Below are 18042 nucleotides of genomic sequence, written 5' to 3' on the forward strand. Positions count from 1 at the left end.
CCCTCCTATCTGTCAAAGTCCTCAGGGAGCTTGGAGATCATTACCACATTTCCCAGAAATACTCTCCAACCCACTCCTCATCAGCTTAGAATCTGACTGGCACAAGTTACATTACTGAGAATCTGGGGGAGGAAACAGAGAACTAGTGGGAGCTTAGAAGACCTGGGTTCAAGCCCCAGCTCTGACACATACTAGTGGCATCACCCTGGGCAAGTCATTTAATCTCTTACCGCATCTAGCAATTCTCTGAGACTATGAATGGCAACCCTGATGTCAAAGGCAATTAGCGGGGAGAATTTCTTCATTGGGATTCCTCTATACCAAGGAAATTAGTGGTCCATCATCCCCTGTAACAGATGAGAATCTGAAATAATAGGGCTCATTAAAGCTCACTGAACTACTGAACTTTCAACAGATTCATCTGAATATCCATTTTGTGGCAAATATGTAGAAGGCATAGAGGAACAGAGGTAGGTAGAATATATGAACACTTCTTATCAATTAGCATTGTCTAGTATTGTAATGCTGTCTGAGGAGGTAACTGACTCTCGTTCCCTAGAGGGGGAGCTCCACATAGAGTGGGCAGAGTGGACATAGACAGAGATCTTGGCAGGTAGGGGTAATGTTCAGGCCCCTTCAAGTTCTGAGGTGCTTTGATTCTACAGTGATCCAACTGCAAAGGATCTCAGCTGCCTTCTAAGCATATCTACTTGATTTTTACAAATGAGGAAAAAGACTTGGATAGAAGGAATTACAAGCCTATGCGCATACAGTGAGCTAGTAGCAGAGGGAAGAGGAAACCCCAATCTCCTGACTTCTGGCCCACTCTTTTCATTGCTTCCTCCCCACTGATGACAGCCTAAGGAATAGAGCAGGGTGGGGTTTGGAGACAACGTAACCTGGCTTTCTAGCACAGTCTAATGAATGCCACATACGCCCAGCCTGTAGTTGTACAGGCCCAACAAAAGGAGAGACACAGGAGTCTGTCACTTGCTTAATTTAGTGTCAGAGCCAGGATAAAAAGGAGCTCTTTCTCTTCTGTGCCTTGTAGGCAAGTCTAACATCGCCCTTCCAACGGCAACATATTTGAAAATAAGTGTTTTCCAGGCACATTGCTTTCTATCATTTTACTTGAAATGGGACCATAAGACCTGCCTACTCAGAAGGATTAGCTGAGGGCAGGCACCATATTTCAGGAAGATGATGTTATCCAACACTTTGGAAGGAATGAATTTTCTAGTGGTTTGTTTTGCATTAACATCCTCAACGAACAAAATAACGCAATGACTAAAGCCAGTTTAACGATGAAAGCTAAATTTAATGCAAACATGAAAGCTGCATCACACAGAGAAATGGAATGAGACATACAACAGATGAATTCCAGGGTCTAGACACATCAGAGCTGTAACTTTTCCAGAGACACAATTTTAAAAGGCGCAGAACCACAGTATCTGTCTTCCGAAGAGACAAGGTGGCCTCACCATCCATTTTGGGGCCTCATGGCTCTCATCTAGATGGCCTCTGGAAAGGAGATCCCCTGCAGCTCCTGACATAGGAACCTAGGAGACTGCTCCTCTAGTTTCTTAACCAGTCTCCCTGGTTCTGCTCCAACCCATCTTTCCAGAGTTATGAACTTGATATTCCAAGCCATAGGTCTTACTAGTTCAGGTTTCCAGTAAAACATCTCCAAGGGCTCCCCTACGACCTTTAGAATAAACTCCTCAGTCTGAAAATCCTCCACAATTTGGCCACCACTTATGTCTCCAGTCTTGGTTATTATTTGCCTTTATCTATTCTCTCATCTACACACCATGGGGCCTCTGCCCACTTCCTAAGGGCTCTCTTCTGGACCCTCCCAGCTTCAGAGTGATTATCAATGGTAACTGTAGCTGTTTCCCTCTTAGCCTGATGGCTTTTCTTTCCTTTCCTCATTAAAGGGGCCCTGCCCTGGCTACTTCTTAAACAGGCCTATTCAACAAATGGGCATTACCTTACCCTAAGTGAGTACCTGCACAGACCTTGGCCTAAAGGGGCCAAGGTCTCCCAGTGCATCCTGGGTCATCTCCAGTCATCCTGAGGAATATCAGGTCACTGGATTCAGATGGCTCTGGAAAAGTCACGCCGGTGACCTGCACAGCCCTCCTTCACTCAAAACAAAGTCAAGTGCAAGTCATGTCATCATTTCTCTGATGGCATGGTCTTCTTTGCCAACAAAGGCTGAACACAACAACAACACTTTCATTTAGTTAAATGGGCCTGACAGTTGTTCCCTACCATGACATTGCATCCTCCTCCATGGCTTTCCTTAAGTGGTTTCCCCCACCCCTCATCTCACTGTGGCTGTTCTCAAAGGTTCCATATCCTGGGCCTTCCTCCTTCTAATTTATTCTCTCATGGTCAGTAACCTCATCGATCCCTGTGCGTTCAGCTGTCCTCTCTGCAGGGGTGACTCCCTAGATTAGATGAACCATCCTGTTTCTCCCCTGAGCCACAGCCTTGCAATTCCAATTGCCTACGAGACATTTTAAACTGGCTGTCCCAGAGACATTTCACGCTCAGTCTGCCCCAAACTGAACTCATCCTCTTTTCCCCTAAAATCTCCCCTTTTCCAAACTTCCCTGGCTTGTTAAAGACACCATCATTTTCCTAGTCTCCTGGGTTTACAACCTCAGAGTTCTCCTAGACTCATTCTCCTTCCCCACACAATCCAGTTTGTTACCAGATCTTGCCCTTTGTCCCTTTCATAGCATCTCTGACCTCTGACCCCTCCTCCCCACTCATCAGGCTGTCACCTCGGTGCAGGCTTCTTCTGCACAGTACTGTGTCATCCTCATAAATGAGCTCCTTGACTTAAGTGTTTCTATTCTCACTGGTCCAACCTCCATACTGCCATTCAAGTAACTTTTCTTGAACACAATTCTACTTCACTCCCCTATGCAATCATCTCAAGTAGCTTTCTATTTCCTCTACGATAAAATGTTAATTCTGTAATGTGACCCCATTGGGTTTCTCCAGCCTCAGTGGCCATCACTGCCCTCTTCCTTTCTCCAGTCAGTCCAGACTGGTGCACCTTCTCCCCATGGTCTCTGTGAGTTCCCTGCAGCTGTGAGCATACTTTCCTTGCAAACCCTTGTATCTGTGCAGATGCCACATCCCCTCAGAAGAAGAGAAGCCCTTGGAGAAGCCATAACCATTCAGTCGGCGGCTCTAGCCCCTAGCATCGCGACTGCAGTCAGCTGGTCCTTCATCAATGGTGAGACCAAGGAGAGAGAAAAGTTACCTGAAACACTGTTAAAAGAGCTTGAGGAAAATTATCAAAGGTGCTCCTCTTTGTCTGGGTCTCATCAAAGTTAAATTTGCCCCCGAACAGCTGCATTCCAAGCAATGAGAAGATGATGATGAAGAGGAAAAGCAGTAGCAACAGGGAAGCGATGGACTTCATTGAGTTTAACAAAGACGCCACCAAGTTGCTTAGAGATGTCCAATGCCTATGAATGAAAACATAAGTTAAGACAGAATCTACACATGTGCGTGCACATGTGTGCACACACATGCACATTCAAATATCCAAAGCCTCTCAAGAAGCGGAGGCAGTATAAGCTCTCTTACCTGGTCACTTTGAATATGCGCAGGAGGCGCACACACCGAAACACAGAGATGCCCAGAGGAGACATGATTTCCAATTCTACCAGGATGGTCTCCGTGATCCCGCCACACACCACAAAGCAATCAAACCGATTAAAAAGTGAGACAAAATATGCCTGGAGGCCCAGGCTGTACATCTTGACAAGCATCTCACAGGTGAACATGGCCAGGAGAACCTTGTTGGCAATATCTGGAAAGGTAAATGGTTCAGAAGTCTGGGTGCTCTGACCACTGGGCACATTTTCAGAATAAGCACCCCCTTCTGTAGCCCATCTTTGACCACCAATGTATCCTGCACCCTTGGGAGAAAACAGTGGCGCCTCCAGCACTTCTCAGCCCAAGCACCCTGTCAAGTGAGTGGATGCCTCACATCCCCTTGTATCCAAAGGCTAGGGCCTAAATTCAGGTGAAATTTCAGCTGCTTGAATTTACAATTTCACCTCCTTGTGATCCTAATTTTGATTCTATTTTTCTCAGTCACATAAAGCATGTTGTCTGACAATGTTCTCTTCCTCAGCAGGATCCAGGGCTCATATCCTGACTTGTCTACAGACTAGTGATGGGTCACTGGGAAAATTTCCTCAGCCCTCTGGGCCTCAGTTCCCCACCTGTAAAATGAGGAAGTCTGGACTAGAGGACCTCTGAGGGACTCTTCAACTGTCAATGTCTGAGGACGAGGATGATGACAAGGAGGTAACCCTGAGCCGCTGGAGGCTGTGCCTGGGAGCAGGAGCTTGAGCAGATTTTACCAAGCTGGAAAACTTTACAAACTTGGGGCTGGGAGGCACAGAGAAGGGACAAATAGCACAAATCTTAATAGCTTCCACAAAGCCACAGAGCCAGCAGAGGCAGTATATCTGCTTTCTCAGAAATAGCACTGCTAAGTTCAGAGAGGATCATTACCGTGTTTGCCACAGGAAGATGCATTTATGGGCTACAGATACTCTCTAGAACCCCCTAAGTGATGGAGAAGTTACAGTGGGGGGTGGGGGGAGGGAGGAGGGTAGGGATTTATACTGATGTAATTCTAGACCTTTAAAAACTTAAGTCCCCGAAAGTGTGTCTCTCTTCTCCTCTCTAGGTCCACCCCAGAATCTCCAGACTTTCTGTGGCATGCCAGAGAAGTCCTCTCACTCCTCATGTTCACTCCATTGCTGGACTGCACAACCTGCCCTGACCTCAGCAGCTCCTTCCTAATTGGCCAGTTCTTCCCTGAACGTCTACATTCAGGGACACGCCCACGCCAGCCATCTCTTCATTCGTCACCAGCCTCCAGACAATGCCTCAGAGTAAGTTCTGCTCCCTCCCCTATTAGTGAACAGCTCTTGGAGTCCAGAAATGGTCTTCCTGCTTATGTTTGTACTCCTGGTGCTCAGCGTGGTACCTGGCATATAGGGAGCCCTTAATAAACGCTAACTGAACTGAGAATAAAAAGCCCCCGACCTGAGTTATCAAGGGCAACCCAGTGCAGTGCGCCCTTCCTAAACTTGCTGGAACGCCCTAGTGGAAAAGGGAAGATGGCACTAGCGTGTGAGCACAAGATCACCCTGAGCAGAGGCAGGATAGCTCCTAGGAGAAGGCTCACGACTTGGAGTCAGCAGGACTTTGATGATAATAAGCTACACACAAGTCACCTCTCTGAGTCTCAGTTTCCTGCACTGTAAAATGGAGCTGAAAGAACCTGAAGTGACTCATTCATGAGATTGCTACAAGGCATGAGATGTCTGTGAAGCACTTTGAAAACTTTAGAGCATGGTGTCAATTATCCTTATTAGTCATGGATGGTCCACATTCAGCGCTCACATGATACATTTGTGGAGATCTCAATGACTAGAGGTGATTTCTTAAACTGTCATATTAGCACTCATTAGAATTGTTCACTCTTAATGTCCCAGAAAACTAGACCCCAGTTCAGTGTTCTAGGTCATCCAAAATCCATAACAAATATTCATACCTTGAATCTGGGTCAACCAATCGGGCTGATTATAATGCTCGGAGGAAATCGTCAAGGTGTTGAGGAACACTAAGACGATCACCAGCCAATAGAAGGAAACCGATTTCACTGCAGCACGACATCTTCTTCGACTGAAACGGTTCCAGCGACGCCAACGTCGGCTGAAATATAAAAATGATTTGACTCCCCATATGAAAGTCCTGTCACACCTGAGTGTGTACTGACTGAGCTCTGAAGATGGCAGTGAACAGAAGAAGGGGGAATGGGAAGGGTGGGGCTGGGAGGCACAGAGAAGGGACAGACAGCATAAATCTTAATGGCGTCCCACAAGCAGTGGTTTTTGTTGTCCTTTAAAAACAAGATTTTAAATGACTGCCTTGGTTTTCACCATCCGTAGAAGCTGTGTTTTAGTGGCCCTGTGTGACTTGCTTGGTACAGAATGTTTTATATGTAATTCAGATCCTCAGTATATCACTTCAGCATGAAGGGTCTATATTTATAGGTATATAAAAAGAAAAATAGCACTACATACACATACAATATATGTGGAGTCTGCTTATTACAGCTATGCGTATTGGAAAACTTCTTTAGACAAAGTCACATACTAAATGTTATAACTATGCCCAGATTTTTGAGTCACTAGACAGAATTTACTGGGCATAAACATTACCCAGAAATCAAGACCAAAAAAAAGTACCTTTCAATTCTTTGCAGTCCTTTCTGAGCTTGGCAGAGCCATCAGTTCTACCCACTGAATCACCAGCTGCCCTTCAGAAGTAGTGCTACTCAAATATACCCTCATAAGCAGAGCTAATATTGAATCATATTTTCATAAAAGTAAAATGAGCCCAACCAAACAGACAAGCCGGGAGCTCCTTCCACCACTTCAGGCTCCGGCTTGTAATTACTGTCTTGCTCAGTCAGATTTACTAAGGAAAATATCTCAAGCCGTAGGGGATCTACCTTACATGAGCACTCGGACGTCTACCAAACAAACAGGGGCCGAGAAGGCCGAGGAGAGGGCACAGCGGGGCCAATGGCTCTCCTGCTGATGACAAGACAGGGTCAAGCTAGGAGTGACAGGGCTGGGATGGACAGTCAAACGACATTAATGGAGTCCTCTAGATTTCACTAGAGACATGAGACCCTGTGGCAGCGTGGAAGGATGGCGACTATCACATACCAAAAGGAAATTTTGATATCCCACTGAAATTGCTCATAGAAGACGAGCAGCAAATGTTCTGGAGAATTGGAAAATGTCCGCCTAGGAGAGCAAGGCTTCATTACACATGGTCGTAGGCTCCCCACTAGGTTCTAGTCCAACTCTCTCATCTTATGATGGGGAAGCTGAAGCCCAGACAGTTTTAAGTGACTTGAAGAGACAAAGGTCAAGGATAGCAGAGACAGGATTTGGACTCAAATCTGTGGATTCTAAATCCAGTGATGTCCCCTTGTCTAAGCCTAAGTGACATCTACGGAGAAGAAAGACATGGGCCTGTGCTGCCACTGCTCTCGGCTGCTGTGTGTAGATGTCCTGCCTCCTTGAGAGGCTACAAACTGCACAGGGGCAGAGGCAACGTTTTGTTTAGAGTGCGGTTCCTCGTGATGCTGAGTTCTAGGCAATGACTAGAGGATGCACTGAATTAAAAGGGGGCTGGTTGATTTTCTAAAATTAAGTCACAAACTTTTATAATGACCCACAACTGATTTCTATTAAGGTGTTGGGGGTGGGGGAGTGGAGTGGAAGAGGAGACTACACAGATAAGGATAAAGAACAGAACAGAAATAGGGACAAAGGAAAATACTGACCTGAGCTTGGATTTGGAGATTGCTTGACTGAAAGACACAAAAACCAAAACATTGTTGAGAAGGTTCACGTGCAACACTTCCTTTGTATCTTAAAAGCACTTGGCAAGCAAAGGTTGTACTGTCCAGGGGCTTCCAGTCTGCAGGGCTCACAGCGGACTACTGAGACCCTCCCAGGCAGGAGAAAGCCTATTCCTCTGTACTTTGCACAAAGGCCCACCATCCCCAAAGGAGACCACAGCATCAAATACAAGGCTGGGAGTTCCCAAATGACGGGGTAGTCCTCTGCCCTTCCAGCCTATGCCCAGAGGCTCAGCATCATTGCTCTTCCCACTAGCACCAGCCTGGTCAAACACCAGTGGAGCGTTCTCAACTCCTTCCCCAGACTTCAGCCCCTGATAGAGAAGTGAAATCCACACACTCACCACAGACGGCCACAGCAGCCTTGGTTCTCCCCTTCTCCGCTGATGTTTTCAGTGTTCACAGACTCTGTCTCACTCGTGGGCATACTTGCTGTGAAGAGAGAAGGGACATTTCAGAGAAAGGGACGGCTGCCAGCATGGGCTTGGATGGGCATCCTCTACTTCAGCATTCCTCACTCAGGAAATTTCAAAGCATAAAAGGAGCCCTCAATGGGGCTTTTGTAGCAAAATGGTTTGTGGCAAGTAATTTGAACATGTCCTCTTGCAAGATTTCTTCCTTTAGTGCCTTCTAGGGCATGTTGTGCAGTAAAAATTTCCTTCCAAGTCCAATACTGAAGGAAACCCCAGCAGATTCAACCATCTGACCTCTACCAATAACACTCTCTTACCCTACTCACCTCTTCAAAGGGCATTCTTTGTTATTAAACAAGCTTTTAGTACACACCCATTGGGTGTAAGGTTCTAGGCTGGGAAAGGTACTTCTCCAGCCTCAACAGCATTCATGTGGAGATGTGGCCTGCCCTCTGCTATGGGGTTACTAACATTTTGTAAAGAGAATTTTTAAAAAATTCACCGGAGATAGATGTGCATGCATTGGAAACTTGGGGAGCGGGGGTGTGTGTCTGTGGGTGTGTGTCTGTGTCTGTGTCTGTGTGTGTATTTTTAAGGATCCCTTTTGTAAATCAAAGAATCTTTGAAGAATACAAATACTCACTCCCTGCTTGATCTGTGCCATAAGATTTTGACTTTAGAAGAGGGCCCACCTCTCTTTCTAAGATCAATACCCACAAAGGCCCAGAAAGCTGATGAAGAATGTGAAAAGGAAGGCTCCTAGGTGAAGGGGACCCCATTAGTATTTAAACTAAAGAGACACCAAGTACAAGAGAGTTCACTGTGGCCACTACTGCTACCTGGTTATTGGGAAGGAACTCTTTTTAAGAATGTTGCCTTCTGTGTCACTGGCAGAGTACCAAGGCCTTGCAAGTGAGAGGAAATGTCCCCAGAAAGAGCTGTGGGTTAAAGGACACATGAAACCAGGTTACACACTCTACAAGCTAGAACAACACTTGAAGTTTCTGGGCTGAGAAATTTATTCTCATTCACAGAAGTCAGAGATTTGGTTTTACCTGCTACTGAAATAAGAATTCTTACCATGACTTACACAGAATCCTTTCTAGCAGGGGCAACAGGACCCCTACTGCTATCAGAGTGAGTTCTGCATGCAACCCAGAAGTTGCAGAGGAGAAAAAGGTCCCTGAGAGCACCTTGTGCCACCTGTGCTGCTGAACTGTGGATCTTTGGCAATAAATAATGAAGATGAAGCCTGAGGCAAAGCGCCTAGTGCCCAAGGAAACCACTTCATTTGGTACTAAAGGAGTTCCTGCTAACACACACAGAAAAAAGATGTTACACTGAGAACAAAGCAGACATGCACATGTCCACAGGCAGCTGGACATAGCTTGGACTTCTTAACCAAAGCTCTTCTTGACACAGACACTGGGACACACCTGATTTAGATTCAAGCATGAAAAAGGATGTCAATGGGAGGAATTTGGGGCTATAAATATAGCTACAAACTTCAGATAAAAAACTTTTTGGCAGTTTTCAATTGTAATTATTATCATTAAGGAAACATTCAAATGACAGAAATCACAATGGTGGGGCCTCTTTGTTTTCCTAATTCTGAGGCCCAAATGCTGGCATGAGGAAACCCTTAGGGTTCAGAAACCTCCAAGGCATGTTCCGAGTCAACCATAATTACTTTCTGTGAAGTCATAAGAATTTAACTGAAGCTGATGAGTGCTGGACACCCCCACGACAGGAAGCAATTTCTTAGTATTTCTGATCCAACTAAATAAATGAGGCTCGACGCCAGACATCAAATGGGTTAGTATTTGTAATGAGTGCTTAGCACAGCATGCAGCACATAGTAGGCACTCCATCAATGCTTTTTTCCCATCTCTGACCTCTACTGAGAAAGGAAATGTCCCGATTCTTTCCCAGGGTGAAGGAAAAAAATACACCATGAGAAGAGATAAACCTAAAACCACCATCCCTTGAGTAAAGACCACTGAGCTTGGAAGTCACAATTAAATGACAGTACTACACCAGACCAGACCTTGATTCAAGGAAGGAGGTAAGCCCTTTGCTCTGCCATCAGGCAACCAGCTCCTAACCTCTGGCCTCTTCTTTCCACAACTCACTGATGGGGACTGGGAATTCTGCCCCTACCCCAGGCCCTATCTACTTTCTTGTATCTCATCAAAGAGCTCGTCCACTTCCTTGGAACTTTTTTCTTTTTGTCTCTGTCTCTAAGAGACAGCAGAAAGAAGCCTGGACTTGAAATCTGAGAATTTAGATGTGGATTCTGGATGCGCAATTTATTAGGAGCATGATCTGGGGCTTGCCTTCTCCCTTCTCTGAACCTGTTTCTTCATCTGTAAAATAAAGGGGTCAGACATGGTGATCTCTACAACCTCTGATCCTCGAGAAAAGTGGGAACAATGCTAGGACTGAATCAGGAAACCCAAGGGGGATCCAAGCTGGACTACGTGCTTAAGTGAGTGATGTGACTGAGCTCCATAACATGGGAATAATGAATCATACTATCCCTACTTCTCTCCGTCATGTGGTTAGTGAAGTGAGTTTATTTCTATAACATGCCTGGTGAACCACAAAGCAATATTGTGGTTCAATTATTGTTATTATGACATTAATATTCTAAGTCTTAGGAGGTGGACCAACTAACAAAAGCACTTTGTGATGGCTGCCAATAACAACAATAGAGGATCCAAGTGATGGAATTCCTTTGGCCACAGGAAGGGGCCCACAAACCAGTCCCTTGGGCCTCCATTTTCCCTTCCGTATATTTCAGCAGTTCATCTATTTTCTTACTTCCCTCTAAGAAAGCACTCAGGGTGGGGGAGTAAAGCCAGAGAAAGGTGCTTTCTTATTCACAGAACATTTTTCCCTTTGTTTCCAACTTTTATAAACTGACCACAGCTTTACTCCAATAAGTCCCAGTAGATGTATAGGCATAGGACTAGGGACTTGATCTGTGATTTAATTAGTACAGAGAACTCCTAGATGAGGAAACTCCCTCTCCCAGGGCAGGTCAGCATCTCCTTTGTAGGAATAGTTACGTGACTTGGTCAGATGCACAGAGCCAGTAAGTGTTAGAAGCAGGACTCATGACTAGGCTTTAAAAAACTAGCAAAGCAAACTGGAAAACATTTCGTATGGATGTCTATGTGACAGGAGGGTTCCAGAAGCAAGCAGATCACCCTTCAGCATCGGAGCAATGGATTCCCATGGGTTGATAAGACCCCATTCCCTTTAAGACAAAAGTTTGGCAGGAGAGGATGCTGCGAAGTACACACTGTGGATGGGGAAGTTACTATGGTAAACACTACAGCTCTCACAAAAACCTCAAGAGAATGAGTTACATCAGTCACAGAAGTGGTGAGTAAATCAGCCTCCTTGGCGGGCTGCAACATCCTGGCAGACAAGGATTTTCCTTCAATGTCACCATTCCCCTGCACTGGCAATGCTGACGGCCACATCCCTGGGACTGCCCCGTTTGCTGGGTGACCTGCTTTGCCCTCATTTGCAGGGATTTGACCTTGTTTCCTGAAGAGCCACTAAACTCTCCTAAGCATGCTGGCAAAGGGAGGTTTGCACAATCATAAAAATGTGGAGGAGAGGAGATGGTCTGTCCCAGGGGAGGAGGCTGGGGGGGTAGTTTGCACATACAGGGAATTCAATCACTTTTGTTTTGTTTCATAATTGTCACCACAATGCACATCCACATCAATCAGCATTTATTAGGCACCTTGCCTGTGGTAGAGGCATTATGTTGGGGCTCGGGACAGCCACAGAAACAGAGTTCCTATTCCCAAGGAGTTTCCACTGTTCTAGAAGATACACACACACACACACACGCACACACACACAAGCATGCACACACACACGTGTATAAAAATTGGACAAAGCCAAGTACCAGGCTCTGCCCAAGGTGGCCCTTGAACTATATGCTATAGCGGAGAGAGGTCAGCCCGTGCCGTTGGAGGACGTGATAGGACAGGAAAACCCTCAGATGCTGTGGGCAAGGAACTCACTTAACCTCCTTAAGTTTCAATTTTCCTCACTGATGAAACAGACACTGCACTAATCAGCCCATATGGACCATGCAAGCTTTACTACTTGACGTGTATCGCTGATGTGTATTTCCTATTAATAGGTTTCAAAGCTGATTTATCTGGAGTGCTGAGTTAACCATCCTTGTTCTGTTAAGTGTTGGTGTAATTTAATTCGATATTGTGTAACTTCAGATGTCAGGTACACAGTAGCTGATTTTGCAAAGGATTGCAAAATTCTCTTGCCCACCACATGTAAGGGGTTTGCTGACTGCCATCTTGGGGTTTGTGGGTCCCATGGAGAAGCATTCCCTCTCAGCTCAGAGAAGGACTTCTTACTACTAAACCTATGAATCTGGAAGGTGGGCTTGAGGGGATCCAGGGGTTCTTAAAGGAACCACCCTGTAATACACAGAAGAAGAGGAAGCAGTTGCAGGGAGGGCGCGACATTTGCAGCCCTGCCCAGGACTTCACAGGGCAACAACTGGAAGAAAAAAATTGCAAGGAAAAGACTGAAGAGGAGGCTGACCCAGAAGAGTGAAGGGAGTGCCTCTGCCCCTAAGGTTTTTGCATGTGAGCGGCAGGGGCCCAGCCACCTGACCGGCCAGCCCTTCTGCCTCCACAGATGCTTTTTCTTCCATGTCTTTGCCTTGAAAACCTGCTTCCACTATTTCAGGGAAGGTTTCTCTCTCCTCAATATGCACCTGCTGAATGCAGGTGTTCCCAGAGTCTGTTTATCTTCTCCAGAAAGAAAACCAGATTCCACTAAGTGTAAAGAGCTCCAAGCGGCCCCAGGAAAGAGACAAGCACTGCGTGCGAGGCAGGTCACAAGGAGAAAAACATTCTTTCTTTCCATATTTGTATCTGCTTATCTACGTCCATGTGATCACTGGAATGTAAGCTCCTTGAGGGCAAAGACTATTTCAGAGCCTGTCATAGTGCTTAGCAAACAACAGGCACTTAATAAATGTTTACTGATTCATTTCTAAGGTAGTATAGGTAGGAAGAGCAAAGAACTTCGTATCTGAACATCTTGGGTTCGAGCTGTAGCTCCAACACTAACTAGTTGTATGATCTTCAGCAAATTTCTTCCCTTCCAGGCCTCATTTTCCTCAGTTGTAAAATGTAGCATCTGGAGCAGAAGACCTCCAAAATCCCTTTGTAGCATGGACATTCTGTGACTCTGTAAAGTCCTTTCTACTATCATCTAAGAAGGAATATCCACACGGGGTATCAATTTGGTCAACACAGCAAGCCGAGGGTGTACAAGCCCTCCCCATTTCCCACAGGTCAAGGTATGGCCCACCACAGTTGGCAAGGAGCCAATCACTACAAAGCACTTAATGAGTTTTTAATAAATGCTTGCTGATTACGTTTCTTCGTAATTACATTTTAAGTGTGTGAAAAGTTCTAAGGCCTAGCTCTGCTCTAGCTGTGTGACTGGGCCCTCTCAGAGCACCTCCTCCTATGTAAAATGTGAGAATCAGACCAGATGATCTCAGGGCTACTGCTCAGAGGCAGCCTCCTCCATGTTATCTTCTCTAGTGACATATTCCTAGTTACTGTCCTTTTAGAAACTTGAAGCTGAGTGCTTTCACAGATTTCAAAGTTCGTACCTGAGCTAGCTGACAGTCCGGTAAGAAGATGCCAAAGCACCAGGCAGGAGAGGCAGCAGCTTAGGACACTGCTTGGCTGAGCTCTTGGCTTCATGGGCTCGTGAGCTCCTTGGCTGCCTCAGTGACCTTCAAAGGTCTGTTCAGGAAACACTTCCTCTCAGAAACCTTTCTGATGCCTGTTCTCTCCCTTCTGACATCATTTCCCCATATTCTTTTCTGTGCCAAAATGGATAGGTCTCTTCGAAAATGAAAATGGGGAAATAGGCTGGAGGAAAGTTGGTCCACTTCCCTAGAACTGGAACACTTTGGCTCTAAAAGAAGAAATGTGTTTTGCACTACTGTGGAAAGGTGCCGCAAGGGCTGCTCCATGAACAAGACTGCCACAGGTCCCCTTCTGCTTTAAGAGCTGAAGCCCAGCACTGCAATCACAATGGCAAGGCACTCATTTAAGGGAAAATGGAGAGAAAAGCAAACTTAAAAGCACCACAATCACTGCTTTAAAACAAGCAATTCAATCATTGAATGAAAGTACATGCACAAGGCAGCACACACTGCTTCCCCAGGAAGCCCCTTCAGGAGGGAAAGTCAGAGATTCCAGGGGAAGCAGGGAGCAGGAAGGCACTTCAATGCTAAACACACAGAGCTTGTTGGTTACCATGGTCTTCAGTGTGGCGGCTGTGGTGGTGGCGGCGGCGGCGGCCACAGCAAAGCATCCGTTTCTTTTTCTCATCCTTGAGTAAGTCAGCCACTGTAAGCTCTTCAGGTTAAATGTTGGAAGTTCCATTGTTATACAGAAGATGGCAGCAAGACCAATGCAAAGAAACAGCAAAGTAAAAGAGGCAGCCACGTAAGTGGGCACAGACCCACCAGGAGCCTCACATCCCTGAGACTCTTCCAACAGAATGGGGGAGAGATGGAGCTGATGGCACAATCTGACTCATTTAGTCTCACCTCTCTCAAAGACTGGCAGGAATGGGACTCATGACTAGAAGGGCATAGATACTTTACTAAAAGAATGAAAAAGAAGAAAGTGTAGAGTAAGATTCTATAGTAAGACAATGTATTCATTTCACTGTTCAGTAAGTGAACAGTAAAAAGGGACATTCATATTCTACGATCTTTCTAGACAATGGTAAATGGTCCCTCATTAAGAAGCTGTCCTAACCAAAGTGGTGCTGCAGTTGGTGCATTATGCCCTCCTGTCTGCTAATGAAAACAGCCCTGAAGTAGGTTTCAAGGACTTGGTCCTTCATCTACCACTTACTAGTGACAGGAAAGGTAGTAATTAAGTAAGCCACCTTCCCCTTCCTGGGGCTCAGTTTACTTATCTGTAAAACAGGGAAGTTGGGGGAAGCTAGGTGGCACAGTAGACAGAGCACTAGACCTGGAGTCAGTCAAATCTGGCCTCAATCTTACTAACTCTGTGACCCTGGGCAAGTTGCTTAACCTCTGTTTCCCTCAGTTTCTTCATCTATAAAATGACCTGGTGAAGGAAATGGTGAACTCTCCAGTATCTCGCCAAGAAAATCCCAAATGGGGTCACTAAGAGTTGGATACAACAGCTCAACAACAACAAAATAAGGAGGTGGCACAAGCTGGCCTCTAATTAACCTTTAAACTCTATGACTGCTTCAAGGGCATGAAACTTTACAAATTGTCATTTCTGAGGGAAAGGATCACATCTCCAAGTGATGTAAAATCTCTAGGTGGTCTAGCAGCATGCACAAAGAGGGATCTCAGGCTACTGGCAGTAAAGAGAAATATGTAGAAGAGGATGGATCAGACAACCTGAAAAGTGTGAAAGGAAACACTCAAAACCCAACCCCCTCTGTGCCCACCTTTTACTCCTAGCTAGGAGAAGTAGAGGGCAAGTTGATGGACAAACTATCTTTAAAGTAGAAAAATGGTCATGAAAATGAGATCACTTGTGCCTAGGCCACTTGAGTCATTTGGATATTGCACAGTGTTTATGAAGTCAGGAAACTCTCCTACTTTAACCTGCCCAAAGAACCTAGTTATCATTACAAACCCCATCCAAATCACTGTATTAGGCTGCCCCTCGATTCAATGATAATCTTAAGGTCTTTTCTCAGTTCTCAGCTTTCCTGATTGCTCCGCAGCCTTCTAACCTGCTTCATAGTTCCTTCCTGGACCCTGTTCCCTTCTCTTTGGGGTGTCACAACACTGTTCTCTTGGTCTTCCTCCCAGCTGTCTGCCCAGTCTGGCCCTTCTCAGTCTCCTTTGCTCAGTCACTCTCCTGCTCACACACCCTAAATGTTACCAGAGCTTTTGTCCTAAATCCTTTTCTCTTTTTAATCTCTGCTCTTTTCCTTGGGGACCTGATCAGTTCCCATGAGTTTAATGATCATCTCCATACATCTCCACACTGAAACCTATAGATCCTCCCTCCCCAGTCCCCAGTGATATAAGGTGAAGTGGACGGTGCAGAGCCAAACTAGCTCACCAAGAGTCCAGAGGCAGAAGGGAGGAAAGTGTTGTTAGTGCTGTGGTGAAGAACTGGGAAAGAACTGAGGAGCGAGGGACTGCTGGTCCTGGTATGGATCAAGAAAACAGGATTTGGGCCTGCAAGGCAGGTGAAGCAGCAGTATGACACTAGATTGTGATCAGAGAAGGGGATTTCAGCATTCATGAACATGCAAGTAGTGTTTTTGTAGGTGATCAAAAGATCGGGGGGGGTGGAGCCAAGATGGCGGAGTAGAAAGACACATACGCTAGCTCCAAACCCATAGCCCATAAAATATCTGTAAAGAAGAATTCCCAACAAATTCTGGAGCAGAAGCCACAGAACAACAGAGGGGACAAGATTTCTGTTCCACAGAGCCCTGAAAACCTCTCACAAAAGGTCCGTCGCGCCCTGGACCCGAAGCCGGACCCAGAGCCAAGCCCAGTCCTGCCTTGGCCGCACGGCACCGAGAGGAGTGGATCTGAGCAGGCTTCAGGGACAGAATCTCCAGCGGCCACTTGGGTCCCTCCACCCATGAGCGCCAGGGGTGAGTGAGTCTTTTTGGCTTGTGGAGAGGAGAGTGGGGTATCTCCATAACTCAGGCCCCCTCGGAAGGCAGCAGCAGAGGTGGCAGCAGACCAGGGCTCCCCAAGCAGGCAGGAGCCCGGATCCATTGCTGAAGGTCTCTGCATAAACCCCCTGAGGGTACTGAGCCCCAGTGGTGGCCCTGCCCTCACTTGAGCACCTGAATTTAATCTCACACTGAATAGTAGCCCTGCCCCCGCCAAAAGCCCTGAGGCTGGGAAGCAGGATTTGAATCTCAGACCCCAAGCACTGGCTGGGAGTATCTGGAGGCAAAGTGGGTGTGAAGAGAATACTCAGAAGTCAAGTCACTGGCTGGGAAAATGCACAGAAAAGGGAAAAAAAAATAAGACTATAGAAGGTTACTTTCTTGGTGAACAGGTATTTCCTCCCTTCCTTTCTGATGAGGAAGAACAATGCTTACCATCAGGGAAAGACACAGTAGTCAAGGCTTCTGTATCCCAGCCCACCCAATGGGCTCAGGCCATGGAAGAGCTCAAAAACGATTTTGAAAATCAAGTTAGAGAGGTGGAGGAAAAACTGGGAAGAGAAATGAGAGAGATGAAAGAAAAACATGAAAAGCAGATCCATACCCTGCTAAAGGAGACCCAAAAAAATGCTGAAGAAAATAACACCTTGAAAAATAGGCTAACTCAACTGGCAAAAGAGGTTCAAAAAGCCAATGAGGAGAAGAATGCTTTCAAAAGCAGAATTAGCCAAATGGAAAAGGAGGTTCAAAAACTCACCGAAGAAAATAGTTCTTTCAAAATTAGAACGGAACAGATGGAGCCCAATGACTTTGTAAGAAACCAAGAAATCACAAAACAAAACCAAAAGAATGAAAAAATGGAAGATCATGTGAAATATCTCATTGAAAAAAACAACTGACCTGAAAAATAGATCCAGGAGAGACAATTTAAAAATTATGGGCCTACCTGAAAGCCATGATCAAAAAAAGAGCCTAGATATCATCTTTCATGAAATTATCAAGGAAAACTGAGATTTTAGAACCAGAGGACAAAATAAGTATGCAAGGAATCCACAGATCACCTCCTGAAAGAGATCCAAAAAGAGAAACTCCTAGGAACATTGTGGCCAAATTCCAGAGTTCCCAGGTCAAGGAGAAAATATTGCAAGCAGCTAGAAAGAAACAATTCAAGTATTGTGGAAATAAAATCAGAATAGCACAAGATCTAGCAGCTTCTACATTAAGGGACTGAAGGGAGTGGAATAGGATATTCCAGAAGTCAAAGGAACTAGGACTAAAACCAAGAATCACCTACCCAGCAAAACTGAGTATAATACTTCAGGGGAAAAATTGGTCTTTCAATGAAATAGAGGACTTTCAAGCATTCTTGATGAAAAGACCAGAGCTGAAAAGAAAATTTGACTTTCAAACACAAGAATGAAGAGAAGC

General features: G+C 45.6%; 1 protein-coding gene across 12 annotated transcripts in view; it reads right to left on the bottom strand.

Moving 5' to 3' along the window:
- Positions 1 to 18042, bottom strand: part of CACNA1D (calcium voltage-gated channel subunit alpha1 D) — a 351834-nt gene that overhangs the window by 116862 nt on the left and 216930 nt on the right. For all 12 annotated transcript variants that reach the window (XM_072599051.1, XM_072599049.1, XM_072599046.1 and 9 more), the window contains 5 exons: positions 7831 to 7918; positions 7409 to 7435; positions 5600 to 5760; positions 3610 to 3835; positions 3281 to 3488 (listed from right to left, as the gene is read on the bottom strand). In XM_072599051.1, coding sequence (XP_072455152.1) covers positions 3281 to 3488; positions 3610 to 3835; positions 5600 to 5760; positions 7409 to 7435; positions 7831 to 7918 — 710 coding nt within the window. The remainder of the gene's footprint in view (positions 1 to 3280; positions 3489 to 3609; positions 3836 to 5599; positions 5761 to 7408; positions 7436 to 7830; positions 7919 to 18042) is intronic.

This window comes from Notamacropus eugenii, chromosome 3, assembly GCF_028372415.1.
Source record: "Notamacropus eugenii isolate mMacEug1 chromosome 3, mMacEug1.pri_v2, whole genome shotgun sequence".
Classification (NCBI taxonomy): domain Eukaryota; kingdom Metazoa; phylum Chordata; class Mammalia; order Diprotodontia; family Macropodidae; genus Notamacropus; species Notamacropus eugenii.